The sequence below is a fragment of the Mauremys reevesii genome, linkage group 5 (assembly GCF_016161935.1).
Source record: "Mauremys reevesii isolate NIE-2019 linkage group 5, ASM1616193v1, whole genome shotgun sequence".
NCBI classification, from domain to species: domain Eukaryota; kingdom Metazoa; phylum Chordata; order Testudines; family Geoemydidae; genus Mauremys; species Mauremys reevesii.
In genome coordinates this window covers 117,117,280-117,137,863 of record NC_052627.1, presented here as the reverse complement: position 1 = coordinate 117,137,863, position 20,584 = coordinate 117,117,280, and the positions used below count along the sequence as shown (strand labels likewise).

The 20,584-nt window shown below is 45.4% G+C and overlaps 1 protein-coding gene across 2 annotated transcripts in view; it reads right to left on the bottom strand.

Moving 5' to 3' along the window:
• Positions 1-20,315, bottom strand: part of CPZ (carboxypeptidase Z) — a 58,880-nt gene extending 38,565 nt beyond the window's left edge. The window contains exons 1-2 of one of the 2 annotated variants that reach the window (XM_039539169.1): positions 20,267-20,315; positions 19,630-19,827 (exon numbers count right to left, since the gene is read on the bottom strand). In XM_039539169.1, the coding sequence (XP_039395103.1) occupies positions 19,630-19,717 (88 nt within the window). In that variant the 5' untranslated portion in view covers positions 19,718-19,827; positions 20,267-20,315. The remainder of the gene's footprint in view (positions 1-19,629; positions 19,828-20,266) is intronic. The other variant, XM_039539170.1, reaches the window with a different exon arrangement.
• Between the last annotated feature and the right edge of the window lie 269 nt (positions 20,316-20,584).

Here is a 20,584-nt window from a genome sequence, read left to right as displayed (position 1 = left end):
AAGACAGGCTCAACTCCTACGTTTACCACCATTTCTTTGGCAGCAGTGATGACATCTTTGAATCTGTTATTTCTTGTAGGCCACAACGAAATCAAGGCAGCTTCTCATCAAAATAGTAGCAGTCATGATGTCCATTGATTGATTTTGTAATGCCTTGCTTGGAACAGGATATTGTGCCAACCCACAACTGAGACCAGAAATTTAAAGTCTGCTATATGGTTTGCCAGGCTTTGCACCTTGTCTCAGATTCCAGCCTTGGCTTTACTCGACTGCACCAGCTCCATCAGGGCATTGTAAACATCAGTCACTTGGTACCTCACAGGCCTTACGCAGTCAATGTGGCTCTCCCAGCAAATGTCACTTAGTGGCTTCATGGTCAGATTTGTAACATTGTCTGTGAGGCTCTGCAGGCTCAGATAAAAGGTGGTGAAGGGCCTTAGCAGGTCAGTTACTGACTGGGACCAGAAGGGTGAGGAAAGGTGCTCTACTCTGGCCACAGGCACTCATCTGGCTACATTCACTATTCCTGGGGGAGAGAGGCCTTTAGAATGCTAACCCCAAGGTAATGACCACAGGTAAAGGGACAAGGTGGGAAGAGACCCTGAGAATGCAGTAGCACCTAGTCAAAGGAAGCAGTACATGACTGCTGTTCATAGGGTCCCTGAGTTGGGATCCAGAGTAGTGACCAGGCCTGGATTTCCCCACCGGCCACTGGGAAAGTGGCCTATGCCCCAAGAAAGAGAACATAAGAACGTCCATACTGGGACAGACCAATGGTCCATCTAGCTCAGTATCCTGTCTTCCGACAGTGGCCAATGCCAGGTGCCCCAAAGGGAATGAACAGAATAGGTAATCATCAAGTCATCCATTCCTTGTCGCTCATTCCCAGGTTCTGGCAAACAGAGGCTGGGGACACCATACCTGCCCATCCTGGCTAATAGACATTGATGAACCTATCCTCCGTGAATTTATCTAGTTCTTTTTTGAACCCTGTTATAGTCTTGGCCTTCACAACATCCTCTGGGAAGGAGTTCCACAGGTTGACTGTGCATTGTGTGAAAAAATACTTCCTTTTGTTTGTTTTAAACCTCCTGCCTATTAATTTCATTTGGTGACCCCTAGTTCTTGTGTTATGAGAAGGAGTAAATAACATTTCCTTATTTACTTTTTCCACACCAGTCTTGATTTTATAGCCCTCTATCATATCCCCCCTTGGTCGTCTCTTTTCCAAGATGAAAAATCCAAGTCTTCTCAATCTCTCCTCATATGGCAGCCGTTCCATACCCCAGATAATTTTTGTTGCCCTTTTCTGAACTTTCTCCAGTTCCAATATATCTTTTTTGAGATGGGGCGACCACATCTGCACACAGTATTCAAGATGTGGGCATACCATGGCTTTATATAGAGGCAATATGATATTTTTGCTCTTATTATCTGTCCCTTTCTTAATGATTCACAATATGTTCACTTTTTTGACTGCTGATGCACATTGAGTGGATGTTTTCAGACCTGATCCTGTGCTCCACTTAGGAATAAATCAAGACTTCCCTCTCTTCTTGTGGGTTCCAGGACTAGCTGCTCCAAGAAGCAGTCATTTAAGGTGTCAAGAAACTTTATCTCTGCATTTCGTCCTGAGGTGATATGTGCCCAGTCAATATGGGGAGATAGTTGAAATGCCCCATTATTATGGAGTTTTTTATTTTAGTGGCCTCTCTAATCTCCCTGAGCATTTCACAGTCACTATCACCATCCTGGTCAGGTGGTCGGTAATATATCCCTCCTGCTATATTCTTATCATCCAAGCATGGAATTACTACCCATAGTGAGTCTATATTCGATATTCTATGGATAAACAGACAAGGCTTGTTTAGAAGCCCAAGTGAAGGATGGGATTTAAAGGGCCCAGAGACTGGGCTTAAGACCCAGGTGAGGGCTGACAGTTTGTTGAACTCTTTACTACGCCGTAAGGCGTTCATTCCTTTTTGACTGTATGACTTGGCTGGAGGGCCGAGTCACCAAAGACCCGCATAGTGAGGTTGGCAACCTACAGGGGGAGACAAGATTGCAGCACCACACCCAGCCAATAAGGGGCACTCATGAGAGATGAGAGTCTCTGTCATATTCCCCTGGTGTTTTTCTTTCTAACAGACCTCAATCATTAAATGAGACAGTTGGGCATGCACACTTTGCCAAACTCTATTCCATCGCTGACCAGGAATGTTACACCCATGACTGAGTGTGATATGTGGCATAAAACTAGTCTCAGTGGAAACTCAGTATTCTTCCCACTCAACTGCAGTAAACAGTATTCTAGCAGCAGCTGGGGACAAGAGGAGAAACCCAAAGAGAAAAACATAGCAAGCTGAAACTGCTATAATACTACTGGTTCCTTCCTCCCTGGCCATCCAAGAAGCAGCAGACTTGCTAAATTTAGCAGCTACCTAATCCCTGCCTTGCTGGCCAGAAGGAAAGTTGCCATGATGGCAATTGATGGAAGAGATGGAAACACTCACCAAGTTATATACAGTGGCTGGATTCACACAAGGGCGAGATAATTTTGGGAGCAATAATATATGTATATATACATTTTATGAGAGGGGTAAACTAGTCTTGTGCTTCAGGGCATAAACTGATCATTTACAGAAGTCAGAAGGGCTTCTCTCCCCCATTATATACAACATTGAATATTTGCTAGATGCCTTATGGATTGGTCTTGGACTTCTTTTCTTCACCTGAAACTTCACATACTGACTAGAGTTGGTCAGAAAACAAATTTTCTTCCCGTCAACAATGTTGAGATTTTTGGGAGGAAAAGCATCACACATTGGGATGAAAAGCCAAAAATTTTAAATTTTTCATGGAACAAAATTCTTTTTTTTCCTCAGGTCAATCAAAAGCTTTTGTTTTGATAAATTTTAACTGTTTAATTTCACTTTCAACCTTTTTAATTCTTAATATAAAATAAAGTAAGTTTAAACCTTTTTGTTCTGAAAATATTGAGAGAGAACATTTTAACATGTTCATAGTGCTTTTTCCATTTTCTTCTAACAATTTCATCAAATCAATACAATTTCTCACAAAGAATCGGATTTGTTAAAAAAGCATTTTCCGATGGAAAACCGTTTTGATGAAACTTTTCCAACTAGCTCTAACGTTGACCAATGTTCGGGAGGTTTCATAGACTTGATGGTCCAGAAATATGATCTCCTACAACAAACTCTGGGGCATATTCCCATGAAAATGAGCTAATTAGGCAGTTAAGTTAATGAATTAAGTTAGTTCTCATGCTGTTGGTTGGACAGTATGGAGGACAGCAAATGCATTATGTCTCTCCATCATTTTCTGTCTTGATCCTGCTAGAGCACATTATGGGATAGAATGCCATCTGTTGACATCATCCTGCCATCGTGTTTTAAGTCTTCCAGGAGTCTTTTTCCATCCTGCTTTCATTGGGTCAAAGTTAAAGATGATTCGCACAGGGAAGTTGGAAGGAACTCTGAGCAAATGACCACACTGCCTTAGAGAGCGTTGAGTGACTGTTTGAGAGAGCAGGACCTGATTAGTTAGAAAATGGATCTCTTCATTCTATTGGAATTCATACCATTTGATGCTTCATCTGTGCCCAACTTCTTTTCAGTCTTGACAGTGAGAGACCTTTTTTCAGTCCCATCGGTCAGAATACTGACTACCAAAACATTATATATCCTCAGCTTCATCTCTATACTTATCAGGGTGTCCAGTTAGCAAAAGACATTTCTGATGAGACACCCCATTACTGATGACACTCAGTGCCACCCCTATTATTAACACTAGAGTGGAGGTAGGTGATATCACCAACAATCTTGACTGGGTGGTCACCCACTAGGGGGCTAGTGCCTACAGTCTGTTGAAAATACCTATCTGGAAGAATTTTGGTTTGATTCCAATTAATTTTGAGGCTGACTTTTGTCACTGACCTTTCAGGGCTTTAATTGCTGCAACCAGCACTATATTGACAGCAAAATCAGTGTCAGAGAGGTTCCTGTCATCAGAATGCCTAAACTGCATTTACTTAATGTGTGGTCTAGCATGTAATCTATGCCGGCATTGAAGAGATTTGGGGCAGCAATGCATCCTTGTCAAACACCTTGTCAAACACCTGACCTACTTCAGAAGATGGAAGTTCTTTTCCCACTTACAAGAATGCAGCTTGAGGAGTTATCATATAGAAGACAGAATATTATGCAAAGCTTGCCAGGGTGGCCTACAAATTTCAAGCTCAGCCAAAGCGATACAGAGTCAATCACGGCCTTGATATCCACAAATGCCATGTGAATGGGTCCCTGAATTCTCATGCCTTCTCGATATGCTAGTGCATTGTGAAGATTTGCTTTGTCATGGAATGAAGACAGCTTGTTGTGGTCTTCTCTTAACTCCTTAAAATACCATCAGCTCAGAAGAACAAGAGAGAAGGAAAAACGTTCCCTGGGACAGATAGAAGAGTAATGCCTGAATAGTTATAAAAGTCTTATTTGCTGCCTTTACATTTCCGAAGTGGTAAAATATTACCTTTTTGCCAGTCAGACTGGACTGACTCTTCTCCAGATGATAATGAACAGTGTCTGCAGCCACAAAAGAATAGTTGGTCCTGTACTTTTTAATAATGCCACAGGAATTTCACAGATTCCTGCTGCCTTATTTCACTTCAGCGTCTTTACAGCACTGTGATTTCAGTGATAGAGATTTCACCAGCATGGTTCTGTGCAAAATGGGTCAACTTGGCAACAGCCTTAATGTCAGGGTCCAAAGAAACTGGGGTGCATTTAGCAGCTGTCGGAAATGTTCCCTCCAACCTGCCATGAACTCCACTTTTTCATTGATTAGCTGACAAAAACTGGAGTAGACCACACCAAGTTAATGACCTTTCTCATGAGTGAGGTTGCACAGGTGTTTATAGAAGGGAAGCCACATTGTTCCTGGCAGAAGCTTCCTCAAGTGAGATGGTGTAGTAGGGTGGTCCCCTGCTCCTGCCCTTTGGGGCTTAAAACAGCCCAGGAGAGGGCTATGGCTGTGGCAAGAAGCCTGGGCTGATTAGGGAAGGCAGGCTCAGCTGTGGCCATGCCCCAATCAGGCCCAGCTGGCCCCTATAAGAGGCTGTGAGCCAGAAGCCCAGGAAGTCTCCCTCTGCCTGTAGAGGGAGAAGGGCCTGGCTGCAGGGAGCTAGAGACAGGGTACCTGAGTGAAGCAGGGCTGGGGAAAGGCAGAGGAGCTGGGGAGCTCCAGCCTGGAAAGCCCCAGGCTGTGGCCTAGCATAAGGCCAACAGGTACTGGGGGTTGCAGAGGGCAGCCCAGGGGTAGGCAAAGGCAGCAGGTCCAAACCCAACCTTGCTTCTGTAAACTAATCACAGATATACAGAAGGATTGATAATGGCTCTGCACACATATGTAAACTTTACTGTTAAATGTTTACTTCTATGAGTAGGCTGATATTGCAGTCTGCCCCAGGGCACACAGGCTAGACAATGACAGGCAGTAGCCATCATTGGGGATAGAGGGTTGGGGGGGGTCCTCAGGGAAGGGAGACCCAGATTGGAGGGGTTACTGCCAGGGGGCAGCACCCCAGGTAAATGGGGCACTGGGGTCCAGGGAGGGACACGGGGGTCAGAGGACAGGCAGATCACCGGCCTGCAGAGGGCACTCCAGAGCTGGAATGAGCTAATTCCCAGAAGTCACCAGCAGAAGGCGTCACAGGGGTGAGTCCGCATGTCTACAGATGGCTTTGGCTTTCATAAAAACTTTTCAGTTAGTGCGTATTGATTTATTATGAGAGCCATTTAGCTTACGACATATGATCGTATTACCTCTCATATGTGATGCTGTTCAATGATGATTAAGATATTAACAGAGATTCAGGGCTTCCTGGCTTTTTGGGAGGTAATAATGAGAGTCATGTCAGCATCAATTATCTGAGATCTAAAGTCTGTCCAGGTGGATTCAGCATCAATATATTCTGACAGCCTCTCCAACGTGTTCAAGATTTTAACTCCATAGTGGTTATGAATGCTATTGATTTCTAGATTAGATCATTCAAATTTTGGTAACCCAATGGTTGCTTTACCTATGCTCTTTTGTCTGAAATTGGTAAAGACTAATTTGTGGTCGGTGTTAGTGAGTGCAGCAGACCAATAAGTACTGCAGTTTCTGATGGATGATTTCTTGCAACAAGAGATTATAATGTAATCAATGATCATCCTTGTTCATTGCATCATTCAGCCAAGTAAATCGGAGATTTTGCTTCCTATAAAACCAGGGGTTTTTAATGACAAGCTCATGAGAAATGCACAGCTGTACAAGGCATTTGCTGTCATCCAAGATCCAGGTATCCAGGATAACTGGTCCAATTTTTTTCCCATGCTCCACTCGAATTACCAACAGTAGCATTAATGTTACCAAGCAGAGTGATGATTAGATAGATCTATTAATAAACAAATAAAGTTGACCCCAAAAGATATTCTAATTTTTAGATAACGAGCAGAAATCTGCTATCAGTAACATGGATGCAATGCCCAAGTCAACTTAAGTTACTTATGTCATCATTCAATTGGCTCCATAGATAACTCTACAACAGAGATGGCTAGATATTTGCTACTTAATTTGCTGTGTTTCTGATAACGAGATTAGTATTTCATATACATAAAAACAGAGGACAGAAATGTTGCAAGGCCCATCCCAAATGTGCATTTCTGATTAAATAGTTCTTTGGAAACTATCATGATCCCAAATTCCAATGCTTGCACATAATCCAGAAGTTATGGTTCAGCATGGGACAAAAATAATTGTCCAGGGCCCATGCTTAAAAATAATCAGGGATGCACTTACCTGTGTCAAACCCTCCCTGAAGTTGCTGCTGTGCACTCTCCTCCCCGGGGAAGGGTCTGTGGCCCCTGATCCCCACACAGAGCCCAAGGATCTGTAAGGAAATAACACAGGTCCTGGGGCTCTGCACAGAGATGACCTACATTGCAGTGCTCCACCTGCTGTGTTCTGTCACACAAGCAGTGCCACTGACCATACCAGATCAGCCCCTCCACACAGACTCCATTTCAGAGGCCCATGAAATTGGAGGTGATGCACAGAGCATTGATAACTGCCAGCTCCTGTGGTTAACCCTGAGCCCTGCTCCTAGTGATCCCAATCTTTACAGGTGTCGAGGAGGGATTCCATAGGGTGAATGCTGCAGAGACATTGTTCCCTTTCACGTCATTGATCCCCAATTTTAGACCCTTCCTCAAACAGAACTGGATGGATACAAAGAACCATTTGTCTTCCAGATCCAGTGGACCCTGTATGTGTTGTGTTTGTTGTTATCCCTGGCTGCTTTCCAGGAGGTGCAATATAATTTGGGACAGTATATCTTCTATTTAAAAATATGGATAAAACCCCACTTGTGAAGAGCTGGTTGGAGCTGCCTGAGTGCTTTCTATGATATACTCTTCTGCTTTCAATTTGCAAAGGCAAATTTTGAAAATCTAGAATGCAGCATATACACATTCTAGCACCAAGCTTAAATCAGATGATTCAGTGGTGAAAGACGCAGGCTGCTAGGATTAACCCTCACCCAGCCAATGTGACTCTATATTTCCAGTATCATGGTTTAGTGTATAGTGGATTTTAATGCAGTCAATAGTGAAGCCAAGGGGATCTTGTGTGAAGAACGGTTGCAGGTTCAGTCCCAGAGTTGTTAATGAATCTAGACCCACAGAAGAACCTCAGCGGGATAATGTAACGGTGTCATTATGGTTTACAGAATAGGCCAGATTAGCTCATTTGTGTTATCATGACTGACACATCCACTTCTTGGGTCACTGAGTTTCTTTGTGAGTATGAGAGGAAAACCCTGGGCTTCTGTTGTTGGAAATATTCATTCCTTTTCTAGAAGGGTTTCTAGACAAAACATCTGCTTTTCAGAATATACACAAAGCATTTCAAATTCCATGGATATTAGCTTTTGTTTTGTTTTGTTTTTGCCAGACTATCTCATTAACCAGCTCAGTTTTCACAATGAATGTTTTCCTTGAAACATTATGTAGACAAAAGCTGCTATTAAGCAATAATACACAACAAAACAAATACCGTTGGGTAATTCTGCTTTGCAAAGGAAAGCACAGAACAGCAGCTGGAAACAATAAGTGGAAGGCTGCCTAGCTACTCTACATGGCCACTGATAATAATAGGGGAAACTGAAGAGACAGGAGCCACTTTCAGGGACCAGAGCCACCAGTGAGAATGGAGGTGACAAATGCCAAAGAGAGAGGAATTTCCAAGAGACAAGGGAATAAGGCAGCTGGGCAGGGAGAAAAGGATTAGGTGGCCAAGCAGTGTGTCCAGGGCAGAAGGGAACCAAATGGCAAGACAGCATGTGCAGGGAGAGAGGAGGAGAAAAACACAAGAAGCAGATAAATATTTCCTGGAAAATAGGGCGAGTGAGGAACAGAGTGGAGTGGGTATCACAGGGAAGTGGTGTGATTGCAAATAAGAAGGGGTAGGCAAGATCGTGAATGGCAGGCGTGAAATCCATGAGAGAATGTCCTCTCAAGACCTGGTCGACAGTATGAAGAAGTTTGAGAACCTGAGATATAGATTAATGCCTAATCTCCCTTTGCTTTGAAAAATAATTCATAGCAGTATGAGAGGAAGAAGTAATTATCTCTCCTCTAAACCATACACATTTGGAAGTTTTCCCCACATTATCCCTTATTTTATTACCACTCATTTTAGGACCCTCCGGAAGCCTAGCAGATCAAAGACCAAAGATATTGTGGGTTGGAGACATGGCCATAGTCTCTGTCCTCCTTGAGGCCAAAGCAATCACCCACCCCATTGCTTAACAGTGTTGCAGTTACTCTTTCCCTCAAACCACCAGAGGCATTTGCCTCTCTCCTCTTCAGTCTGAATGCCTCCAGAAACAGGTCCCTGGGTGCTATCCTCCATGTCTGATTGGTTCTCAAAGTCACTCTATGAGGAGCTCTTCCAGCTGAATCTTTTAAACAGAAAACAACAGCAAAATAAATGCATTTTGGCCTCACATAAGGTGCTTTTGAAATCTGTGCTTGGGCAACTACCAGTTTAAAAACAGGGACTGCCAGATTGGCTGGAGCTTTTGACAATGACGCATGTGGCCAGGCTGCTTTTTAACATGCATTTTCCATGAACAATGCTAAATTTGAGGCCTGCAGATCCTTTCTTTTAATGTTTCTTTCATAAGGGAAAGTTAAATCAGCTCAGCTGCAGGTGTAACCGATTAAAATAACAGGTGAGAAGGGGTCAGGGAGCATTCAAAACCCCAACAATTTAGAAAGGGATCTAAATAACATGGTGTTACTGAAGAGGAGGCACAGTCTTGTGGCTCAGGCATCAGACTAGGACTCAGGAGATGTGAACTGAGTCCTTGGCTCTGCCACTGTCTTACTGTGTGACCTTGGGCAAATCCCTTAACCTCTTTGTGCCTTATTTCTTCAACTTGTGTTCCTTTCTCTGAGCCTTCAGCCTTTAGCCTGAACCTCTCTAAGGTTTTCAGGGCAGGGGCTGTCTGTACAGTGACTGGCACAACGGGGTGTTCTCCATCTTCCACCAACTGCATGGAAGCACCCCAAGTCCCACCTTGGAGGCATGAGTTTGTAGTATGAATTCTTTGGTGAAATCCAGGCTCAGCAGCACCGGTTTGCTGCAGAAGATGCGCCTGAGTGTGCCAAATGCATCTAAGTAGCCTGAAGTCAAGTGGACCTTTCGGGGCAGCCTTATCCTTCAGGGGGTCCATGGTGGGGGGAGCATGATACAGTGGGAAACCCAGGGAGAGACCACATATAATATCTTGTTAGCTCCAGGAACGACTTCACCTGCCTTTTGGTAGTAGGGAACTGGGCACTCTTATAGGGCTGTTCCCTTGCTGGCTAAGGGTCAGATTCGTCCACTCCCCAGGGCACATCCTAAGTATTTTGTTTCAGCACAGCCCACCTTACACTTTGCAGAGCTAGCTGTTAGGCCTGCCTACCTTCGAGACGGCAGGACAGTGGCAGTCCACTTGAGATGATGTTCCCTGGTGCTACAATAGACAACAGTGTAATTGAGATAGGCCTCAGAGTACTGCCAGTGGGGCTGCAGTACCCTATCCATTAACCACTGGAAGTGGCGGAAGCCCCCATAGAGTCCAAATGGGAGCGTTCAAAACTGAGAGAGGCTAAAAAGGGTGGCAAAGGCTGTATCATCTTTAGACTCTGGTGCCAGTAGCCTTTCATAAGTTCTAGCATGGTTATTAAGCAGGCCCTACCCAGCCTTTCCAGCATCTCATATATTCTGGGCATGGTATATGTTCTGAACCTCGACACGACATTACCCTCTCTAAGATCAATACAAAAGTGCACACACTTGTCAGGTTTGGCTACTAAATCAATGGGGCCACCCCATTCACTTGGTGACTCCTTGACTACCCCTAGCTCTAACATATTTTCTAGCTCCCTTTTCACCATCTCTCACACTCAGATCCAGAATTTTCCTTTCTGTCCCTAACATCTGGGATAATTTGTGTAAGGTGCTCAATGAGGTGCGTCCGCCCAAGCTTGATGGTGAAGATGTCATAAAAGCTATGGACTAGCTTGCGGGCTTGCTCTCTCTGCAGGATGGTGAGGTTGTCTCCCAGAGTTACAGCAGGACAGCCCCCCACCTCTGGTATTTGAGGGCCTTAGTCTAGTTCCTGTGGACTGGGTGAATAAACATTGCCTTTCAGCCATTCCAGGGCTTCAGTAAGTTCACATGGTCCATCTGGATGCCCTGTCTCTTTCAAGCTAACCAAATCTCATAATCTTTCCCCACCCAGCACTATCTCAAAGGGCCCCTGCCATTTAGCCAGTAATTTACTCTCGGCGCTAGGTAGCAATACCAGAGCTTTGTCCCTAGACTGATAACCCCTCTGCCTTGCAATGCTATTGTAATACTGCTCCTGTGTGTGCTTCACAGCCTGTACATTTCTGCTTGGCAAAGGCCCTCATTAACTACAATCTCAGAAGATTCAGGACACATTGGACTACATTCGCAGCCTTGGTCCCCTTGATCTTGCCAGGCTCCCTGCACAAGGAACAGAATTCCATGGGGTGACCTTCCATATAGCAACTCAAAAGAAAAGAACCCCGTGGAAAATGTGGGCACCTCTCTGACAACAAACAGGAGCTGTGGCAGCAGTCTGTCCTCTTTGGGGGATTCAGCTGTGATGAACTCGCACAGTATTCCCTTTAGGGCCGGTTACAACACTCCACCAACCCACCTGTCTGGGGCTGGCAGATCGAGGTTCTTATGGACTTTAAGTTGGGAGCAAACTTCATTCAGTAGCCTTAACATGAAGGTGGTGCCTTAATCAGTCAGCAGCACCCAGGGGATGCTTACCCGAGAAAACACCTTTAGCAACTCATCTGCAACCATCTGAGCTGACACTGACTGCAGGGGAATGGCTTTAGGATACCAGGTGGTGTAGTTCAAGGTAAATAAAATATAGTGGCACCCCCTGGCCATAGGCTCCAGGGGCCAGACGAAATCTACCTCAGTGCAGACAAATGATATATCTACCAGGGGAAGAGGAACCAAGGGGCCCCTTTGAATAGATTGGGGACTCACCAGCTGGCACAAGAAGTGCAATAGTTCTTAATCTCTTGACATATCTCTAGCCAAAATAAATTAGCCAATACTCGTTTCTGGTTTGGTTTGTTTTTTCATGCCTAAGTGACCAAACCAAGGTATTTTGTGGGCCAGCCTGAGGAGCTGGGAACCAGCAGTTGTGACTGGCATATCCCAGTTTGGACTCTTTGACCACCTGAATCAGAACATCTCCCTCTAGTTCAAAGTGAGGGTACTGTGCATCCTATACCTCATCCACTAGGGTCCTGTTCACCCTGGCTAGATGCCCATACAAACGGCTACACTCCAGCATTTGTTCTTGCACAAAATCACTGGAGCTGGTGAGAGACTAATTATCCATCAACAGGGTCACCAAAGGTAATAACCCTTGTGTGGATCTATCAGGGGTGTCCGAATTACTCTGGGTCACTGTGCCCTTCTATATTTGTTGCACTGGATCAGGGTCTGTAGGGCCCCTGGGACCTTGAGTTGCCCTAGCCTGTGGTATCTGGGAGTCTGACCTCTGCAGGGTTACCCACAGGGGATTCGAACCACAGTGGGTGGCAGTGGATTTATGGGCCCACCTCCTCAGACCTTATGTGGTAGCAGAATTCGCTTCTGGGCAAGGTTCTCCTTATGGGTTTTCTACATTAGGGTATTAGGTCAGGATCAGCAAAGAGGAAGCTCTTCCCAAGCGGTACATCAGCCTCCTCCTGTGGGATGGGATCCAGGCAGGATTGGTTTGCCTCCTGTAGCAGGCCCATTACCGGTCCCCAGGCCTGACCCAGAACCACTGGATATGACAGTTCTTTTGCCCCAGCCACTACTAACTTCACCGCTCTCCTGTTTATGGATAGCTTAAGTTGGATAGTGGGGTTGGGCTGGAAATCCCCATAAATACAACCTATCAGCAACACCCCCCAACACCCAATTCTTGGGGAATTGGGTCCCAATAGCTGCTCATGGAAAAATGTCTGGTCAGATCTGGAGTCAACCGACCCCATTGACTGTAATGGGGATAACTTGAGCACTGAGCTCCCTGAGGAGTGCTGAGGTCTTGGAGAAGCAGGCTATGACATCATCACATTCCATAATGGTGCAGGAGCTGTAGCCATGGCCCTCCCGCCCAGAGCCGAAGCAGATCTGGGCTCCTTCCTGTCCCTAAGGTTTTACCAGTACCCCTCTGGTTGGTATTGGCTGTCAGCCAGGAAGCAGCTTCTGCAGCTCCTGTCTGCTCCCCTTCTCTCATGGGCCCCTTTAATCCTCACCCAACTTACCCTTTGGGGACCATTGCCCCAAAGGAGGAGGAGTCTCCAGTGGGGGGCTGTCCCAGCCCATGGAACAGCCTTCCCATGAGCCTCTAAAATCCCTGCATTGTCTCCTCTTTCATGACACCAACACCTTGCATGGGGAAGCCAGTGGACCCACTTCTCCTGATTCAGGTCAGGCAGGTGACCCACAATCTAGTTCAGCCTCCAAAAGTTCTCAACCAAACACACTGCGGTCTCCAGTTTGTCTGCCCCATTCCAGTAAATTCACTCCCAGGGTCCCAGTGGCATGATATGACAGAACTGTTTGAGAACCACCTGCTCGATGATTTCCCTGGGGAACTCAGATTCTGGCCTTAGCCACCAACAGCAAAAGTCTAGGAGAAATTGTGCTGCAGCCCAGAGTGAAGGTTTCAGCCTGGTACTGTTGGTGGTAACCCTCTACAATGAGACCCAGCTGGTTCAAAATAGCAGCCTAAGGGCTCTATAATCCCTGACCATTGTGCAGTCTTAGGCCCTATATGCTGCCTGACCATCCTGTCAGACAGGGGGCCAGCTGGAGGGACCATTGCCCCTGGGCCATTGCCAGGGCCAGCTACTAAAATGTCTCCAATCATCTTCCTGATCATCTTCCGGTCCCATCTTGGTCAGGGCCCCTTCCGCACTCAGGTCTATAGGGACAATGTATCTACCCCTGCTTCTTGGACTTCAGGGGATCCCTGGTTCACAAGACAGAGGAGGATTTGTAAAAAAAAATCGTGTCAAACTAATCTGATAGCTTTCTTTGATAGGATAACGAGTCTTGTGGATAAGGGATAAGCAGTGGATGTGGTATACCTAGACCTTAGTAAGGCATTTGATATGGTCTTGCATGATATTCTTATCAATAAACTAGGCAAATACAACTTAGATGGGGCTACTATAAGGTGGGTGCATAACTGGATGGATAACCGTACTCAGAGAGTAGTTACTAATGGTTCCCAATCCTGCTGGAAAGGTATAATGAGTGGGGTTCTGCAGGGGTCTGTTTTGGGACCGGCTCTGTTCAATATTTTCATCAACAACTTAGATATTGGCATAGAAAGTACGCTTATTAAGTTTGCAGATGATACCAAACTGAGAGGGATTGCAACTGCTTTGGAGGATAGGGTCAAAATTCAAAATGATCTGGACAAATTGGAGAAATGGTCTGAGGTAAACAGGATGAAGTTTAATAAAGACAAATGCAAAGTGCTCCACTTAGGAAGGAACAATCAGTTTCACACATACAGAATGGGAAGAGACTGTCTAGGAAGGAGTACGGCAGAAAGGGATCTAGGGGTTATAGTGGACCACAAGCTAAATATGAGTCAACAGTGTGATGCTGTTGCAAAAAAAGCAAACGTGATTCTGGGATGCATTAACAGGTGTGTTGTGAGCAAGACACGAGAAGTCATTCTTCCGCTCTACTCTGCACTGGTCAGGCCTGAGCTTGAGTATTGTGTCCAGTTCTGGGCACCGCATTTCAAGAAAGATGTGGAGATATTGGAGAGGGTCCAGAGAAGAGCAACAAGAATGATTAAAGGTCTAGAGAACATGACCTATGAAGGAAGGCTGAAAGAATTGGGTTTGTTTAGTTTGGAAAAGAGAAGACTGAGAGGGGACATGATAGCAGTTTTCAGGTATCTAAAAGGGTGTCATAAGGAGGTGAGAGAAAACTTGTTCATCTTAGCCTCTAAGGATAGAACAAGAAGCAATGGGCTTAAACTGCAGCAAGGGAGGTTTAGGTTGGACATTAGGAAAAAGTTCCTAACTGTCAGGGTGGTTAAACATTGGAATAAACTGCCTAGGGAGGTTGTGGAATCTCCATCTCTGGAGATATTTAAGAGTAGGTTAGATAAATGTCTATCAGGGATGGTCTAGACAGTATTTGGTCCTGCCATGAGGGCAGGGGACTGGACTCAATGACCTCACAAAGTCCCTTCCAGTCCTAAAGTCTATGAATCTATGAATCTGCTGCAGTTGGTCCATAAATCACTGGAACTGGAGTTGCTGCTGCTGCTTCACAAGCCATTGGAGATGGGATTCCTTTTCCATCTTGGCAGTACTGGTGTTCAGTTTCAGGCCAGATCAGCTGCCCATGTTCTCTACCATATGAGATCTGGTGTCATTTTCCCAGCCCAAATAAACAGTCAGATGGCCAATCAGCCAGTCCTGGTCCCTTCCCCTCAAGAACCCATTTATGGGAACTTATAGAAAGTTCAGATCAGCACAATAGTAGCAAACCAAGGCAACAGCGACATTCACCTTTGGGCAGTCCCCACAGCTCTACAAACCTGAGGGCACCAGTGCAGCTCTTACCCAGTTATTTTTCCCCATTGCTTTCTCCCAGGCAGCCCTTTAATCTGCTTCACCTAATAGGTCAGGGTTAACTGGCTGCTGCCCGAACCCTATAGGAGCTGGGCTAAGGAGTGCCCTTGTACACGGTCACAAGTTATAATTCAAAAATCCATGACCCAACTTTGTATAAACATTCAGAGGAAAATGTCGTCACTGGGCTGAAATCATACTTGAAAAATTTCAGCAGAAAAGGATCTGTTCGGAAATTAAGATTTCCCTATCAGGCAACTTCCCCATATAGTTAGTAGTTTCTATTCCTGCTTTCCTTGTTAAATGTAAACCATAATATATTACTATTTATATTATTTAATCTATACCAGTGGTCCCCAACGCGGTGCCCATGGGTGCCATGGCGCCTGCTGGGGCATTTATGTGTGCCCGCCTAGTGCCCAGCAGGGGAGAGAAGCCGCAGCCCCACGTCTGCAGGGGACAGAGAACTCAGGCTGTGGGCACGGTGTTCTCTGTTTCCAGCAGGCGTGGGGCCTGCCTTGTGCCCAGCAGAGGAGAGAAGCTGTGGCTCCGTGCCTGCCAGGGACAGAGAACTCCGGGGCTGCAGGCTGCGGGTGCTGGTGTTCTCGGTCCCCGGCAGGCGCGGGGCCGTGGTTTAAGCCAGAGAGAAGCTGCGGCTCCGTGCCTGCCGGGGACCGAGAACTCCGGGGCTGCAGGAGCTGGTGTTCTCGGTCCCTGGCAGGCACGGGGCCGCGGCTTAAGCCAGAGAGAAGCCGCGGCCCTGTGCTTGCCGGGGACAGAGAACTCCAGGGCTGCGGGCGCCAGTGTTCTCTGTCCCTGGCAGGCACGAGGCCCACCTAGTGCCCAGCAGGGGAGAGAAGCCGGGGCCCTGCGCCTGCTGGGGACAGAGTACTCTGGGGCTGCGGGCACCAGTGTTCTCTGTCCTCACAGCTTCTCTCATCTCTCTGGATTCATATATTCTGTAATATTAAATATGATGTTTTTTGTATTATTTAATGTAAAAATACAAAATAAGCCTTGAAAAATTGTTGGCGCCCGCCACACTCTTCTGAAAATATGAATGTGCTACTGGCCACAAAAAGGTTGGGGACCACTGATCTATACCATATATTGCATGGGATGTCCACTGTGGCTGGGTTAATATTGATGTAGAATTATTGGGCCAAATTCTCCTCTGAGTTACAGTGGTATAAATCCAGCATAACTCAAATGAATCAGTGAAACACTCCAAATTTGAACATGTGTAACCAAGACCAGAATTTGGCCCATTAACTTAAGTATGTTTGAGTTCATAACTTTAGCATTAGCATTTGTTTTCGCATGTTTTCATCTCTGTGTGTGTAGATATAGACATCAAGGGAAAAGTAGTTTTAGAAATACCTAAGGCAGATGAATCACTATTCATGTGTACTATACGTACATTCATTCACACACAGAGATAGGGCCTTTTCCAAAGCCTATGGAAGGCAATGATTTTTATGGGCTTTGGATTAGGTCCATAGAGAAATATATGTTTTGAAAACATTTTTATAGAAATAAAATATAATTCCAAAAATATTTGGTTTTACCTGCCTTCTCTGTGCTGGAAAGGGTCATCGGAGTGGTGGGGACTGTTTTTGATATCAGGGGCAAAGTCAAATTGGCTCTGGCTGTCCAAGTTTATTATTTAACTAAGCTTTCTGAATGTGAATGTTCTGGCACAGCTGGACAAGGTTATCTGTAGGATGTGTCTGGCATATTGTTAATAGTGAGATACCTGAATATAGATTTGTGGGGGAGGTTTTCACTGAAAGTCAGTGGGATCTGGATGGCTAAATCTCCTTTGGAAATCTCCTGCTTAGCTGCCTAACAACTTTAGGTATTTTATATCACAAATTGTGATAACAATAGCTAACACAATTCTGCCCTTTAACCACTAGGTGGCACCAGAGACAGCTGCGAAGATAGCAGTTACATTTTCTTCAAATACACATACACAAAGACTCCTTCCTATCCACCTAAATATTGTATATATTCTCAGAAGTAGCACTAGATATTTGGATGAGCAAAGTTTTTGCTCTAGGCAAATTGCAAAATGTATGCCTCTCACAGCTCAGCTGCACTCATAAATAACCATTTAGGACGGGCTTTTCAGAAACGGTCAGCATTGCCCTAACTCTGTTCCCACTGAAGCTGTTAAAGCTCCCATTTACTTCTTTGGGAGCAGAGTTAGGACAATGCTGAGAACTTTTGAATACCCCATTCTTAGTAAGCATATTATCTTCATTAATTTGCCCCCTAAAGCTTTATTGCCTATAGTGTCTCAATAGCAGAGCTGGCTCAATCTCCAAGGAAATCATCCGCTTTTAGTATTTTAAGCTATGTGGATTGCAGATGGCCTCTGTTTTGTTTTGATTTTTGCTGACACTAATGATAAAGTGATGTATTCCAGTTACAAGTGAAATATACCATTTAGCTAGGGCGTTATCCACGACCCTCCAGGAAACAGGCTGTGTGCCAGAATGGAATCTCTTCCTCTCAACTCCCTGTCTTGTTCTTGGTCTAGTTTAGTCCCAATTTACAGATGGGGAAATGGAGGCACAGAGACTTGTCCAAGGTCACAAAAAAAGATCAGGGGCAGAGCCAGGGATGGTATCCAGGTCTCTAGAATTCCAGGCTAATGCTCTACTCCTTTGCCAGTGGCAGATGCAACTCCCTCACACGCCCCTCCACAGGGAACTAAAACCATCTTACTTTGGACCCATTGGCCAGTTCCTTTTCCGTCTCTACCACCCATCCGCATTGCCCTATTCAGGGCTGGTGCATAGCCTAGATCACCACATGCAGGGTGTGCATAATCTGTGAGCCTGACCACCACTACCTTCCCCTTCTACTCAGAAAGGTGGCAGTTCTGCTGCAGTGAAGGCGTTTTGCAGGCCCGTGCGGCCAGTTGAATTTTATGTATCATGCTTGCCCACACTGAAGTCAATGGCAAAACTCGAAGTGACTTTAATTGGAGCATAATCAGATCCTACGAAGCAACTGTATACTGTACACTATATAGACTCTTCCCATAACTAGCTCTGAATATTCTGTGATTCTTATCTTTGAGCAACATGAGACAAAAATAAACCCCTTCAGTCTATGGTAGACCTCACTTTGAGGTTTGTGAAAGCTGCACTGACAGATTGTATGCAGCATCGCCCATTAATTGTAGTGTCTGCCATTTCAGCCTCAGAATAGAATCTATGGGTTATATTTAAAAACTCAAATTGTAGCTGAACTTCTGTGGGTAACATTTAGGTCAATTTCAGGTTAACTTCCTTCCTCCTCTGACAAATTCCCAGTTATAAAACAAAATATAATGTCTTTTATAAACCATTTTAAATTGAAATCTACCGGATGTAATTTCCACTCCCTTACCTTTGGGTTTTCTTTGGTGTAACTCTTGGTTCTACTAGAATTACGCTGTATTTATGCCCATGTATATGAAATCAGAATTAAGCTAATTTTAAAATAAATGAATAAAACACTGTATACATTTTTGTAAAGGCTACTAAAGTTTTTCAGCACTGGTCAGTTTTAAGTGTAACTTTAGTTTCTGAAATAAAAGGTTTCATTTCATTTTAACCAAGTGCTCCTCTATAAATCTAGCTTTTATTTCAGCTTGTGTAAAAGTGTCTATCAAATCAATCTATCCAAACTTTGTATAAGTTATAACATGCTAAAATCTACAGCTATCCAGCACACTTAGCTCCTCATACAATTCATTTGGACTAAATAAAAGTTCCTTTGGACTTAATAAGTAACCAAAAAGTAAATGTGAGAAGATTTTCATAAGCACAAAAACACACCCCAGATCGAAAGTTCATCTTCCAACAATCTGAGGCTCACTTTCCTAGAAAGAAAGGCCAGAGCGAGAGAGAATCTTCTGTGTTCCTCAAAGCAGGAATTAGAGGGTCCTATTATCAGGACTATCCCAACATTGAGGGCTTTGTCTTATATAAGCAACTATACCCCCCTCCCGGAAAAAACGTGTCCCAATTTTTCACATTTGTTATCTGGTCACCGTAGTCCTATCAATTGTAACTTTGTAAGTACTTCAACAAAGAGACACAGCCACACATGCTCTATGAAATGCTGAGGGGAAAACATTTTACATCCACCAACATCAGATACTTGGTTCGCAACATGCTAAGAACATAAACACGTTACTAGCATTGGCAGTTTGTGTGTCTTTCCAAAGAGCAATCCGATCCCCACATGGGGGGGTGGGGGGTTGTTCATTTCTCCCCCTCCCTCAGCCTGAAGTTTGCTCCCTGTCTGTTTACCTCCAGAAGCAGGGCTGAGGGGAAGGAATGAAGGGGTGCTTGTTAGTTTTTAGCCTTACCTAAGGTTTCCTGGCCGGGTTCACAGCGTGGGGCAGGCTCAGTGACCCTAACCAGGGCACCAAGGAGCAGCAGGAGCTTCAGGAGCATGCTGGAGCTCCTTTATGTGCAGTCAGAATAGTGATGTGGCACTAGCTGCTGGAGGAGTTTCTCCACTTTGAGCCTCCACGCCGCGCGCTCGCTCGCTCGCTCTTTCCAAGCTGCAAAGGAAATTAGTGCAATGCAAGTGCATGCCCACGTCTTACAGGATATACGGCCCAGGCATCATATTACAGTTGGCCTTAGTGTTTTGAAAGCAAAGGGTTTGAAGCCAGGAGGGAGAGGCCCCTCCCCCCTGGCAGGCTGGCGTTTGATTTTGTTAAAAGCTTCAGGGGGGTCCCACAAGAATCCAGCCGCCCGCTCCTTGAGTGAGGGCCCCTCCAGCGTGTTTGCTCTTTGTGCAGCAGAGCTCCCCAGGGAACTGAGAACTTCCCTCCAGCGTGTGGCATAAGAGCTTGCTGAAAGTAACTGACTGCAACTGCCTGGGAAGGCACCGATTTAAAAGAGAGAGGAAACACAATGGACTCCCGTCCTGTAACTATCTTCCCACAAATGATATGTCATGTGCTAGACTAATTACACATTTAAAACAGACTGCACCTTAAACAATGCAGAGCCTTGATGTGGTTACCGATAAGAACGGCCGTAATGGATCAGACCAACGGTCCATCTAGCCCAGTATCTAGGGAGAACATGTTTCCCAAAAAGGAAAATGGAACACTCCCTGGGGCTAGCCCCCAAGGGCTCCCTTCCCCCCCTCTTCCCTCCCCCCTCCCAGCGCAGGGCTAGCCTGAGCCCTGCATCGCACCCCGCACGGGGCTAGTGTCAGTCCCTAGCCTGACCTCGCCCCCAGGCAGGGCCAGCCCAAGATGCTCCCCAGACACACACGGGCCTGGTGTCGTCCCCCGCCATCCCCAC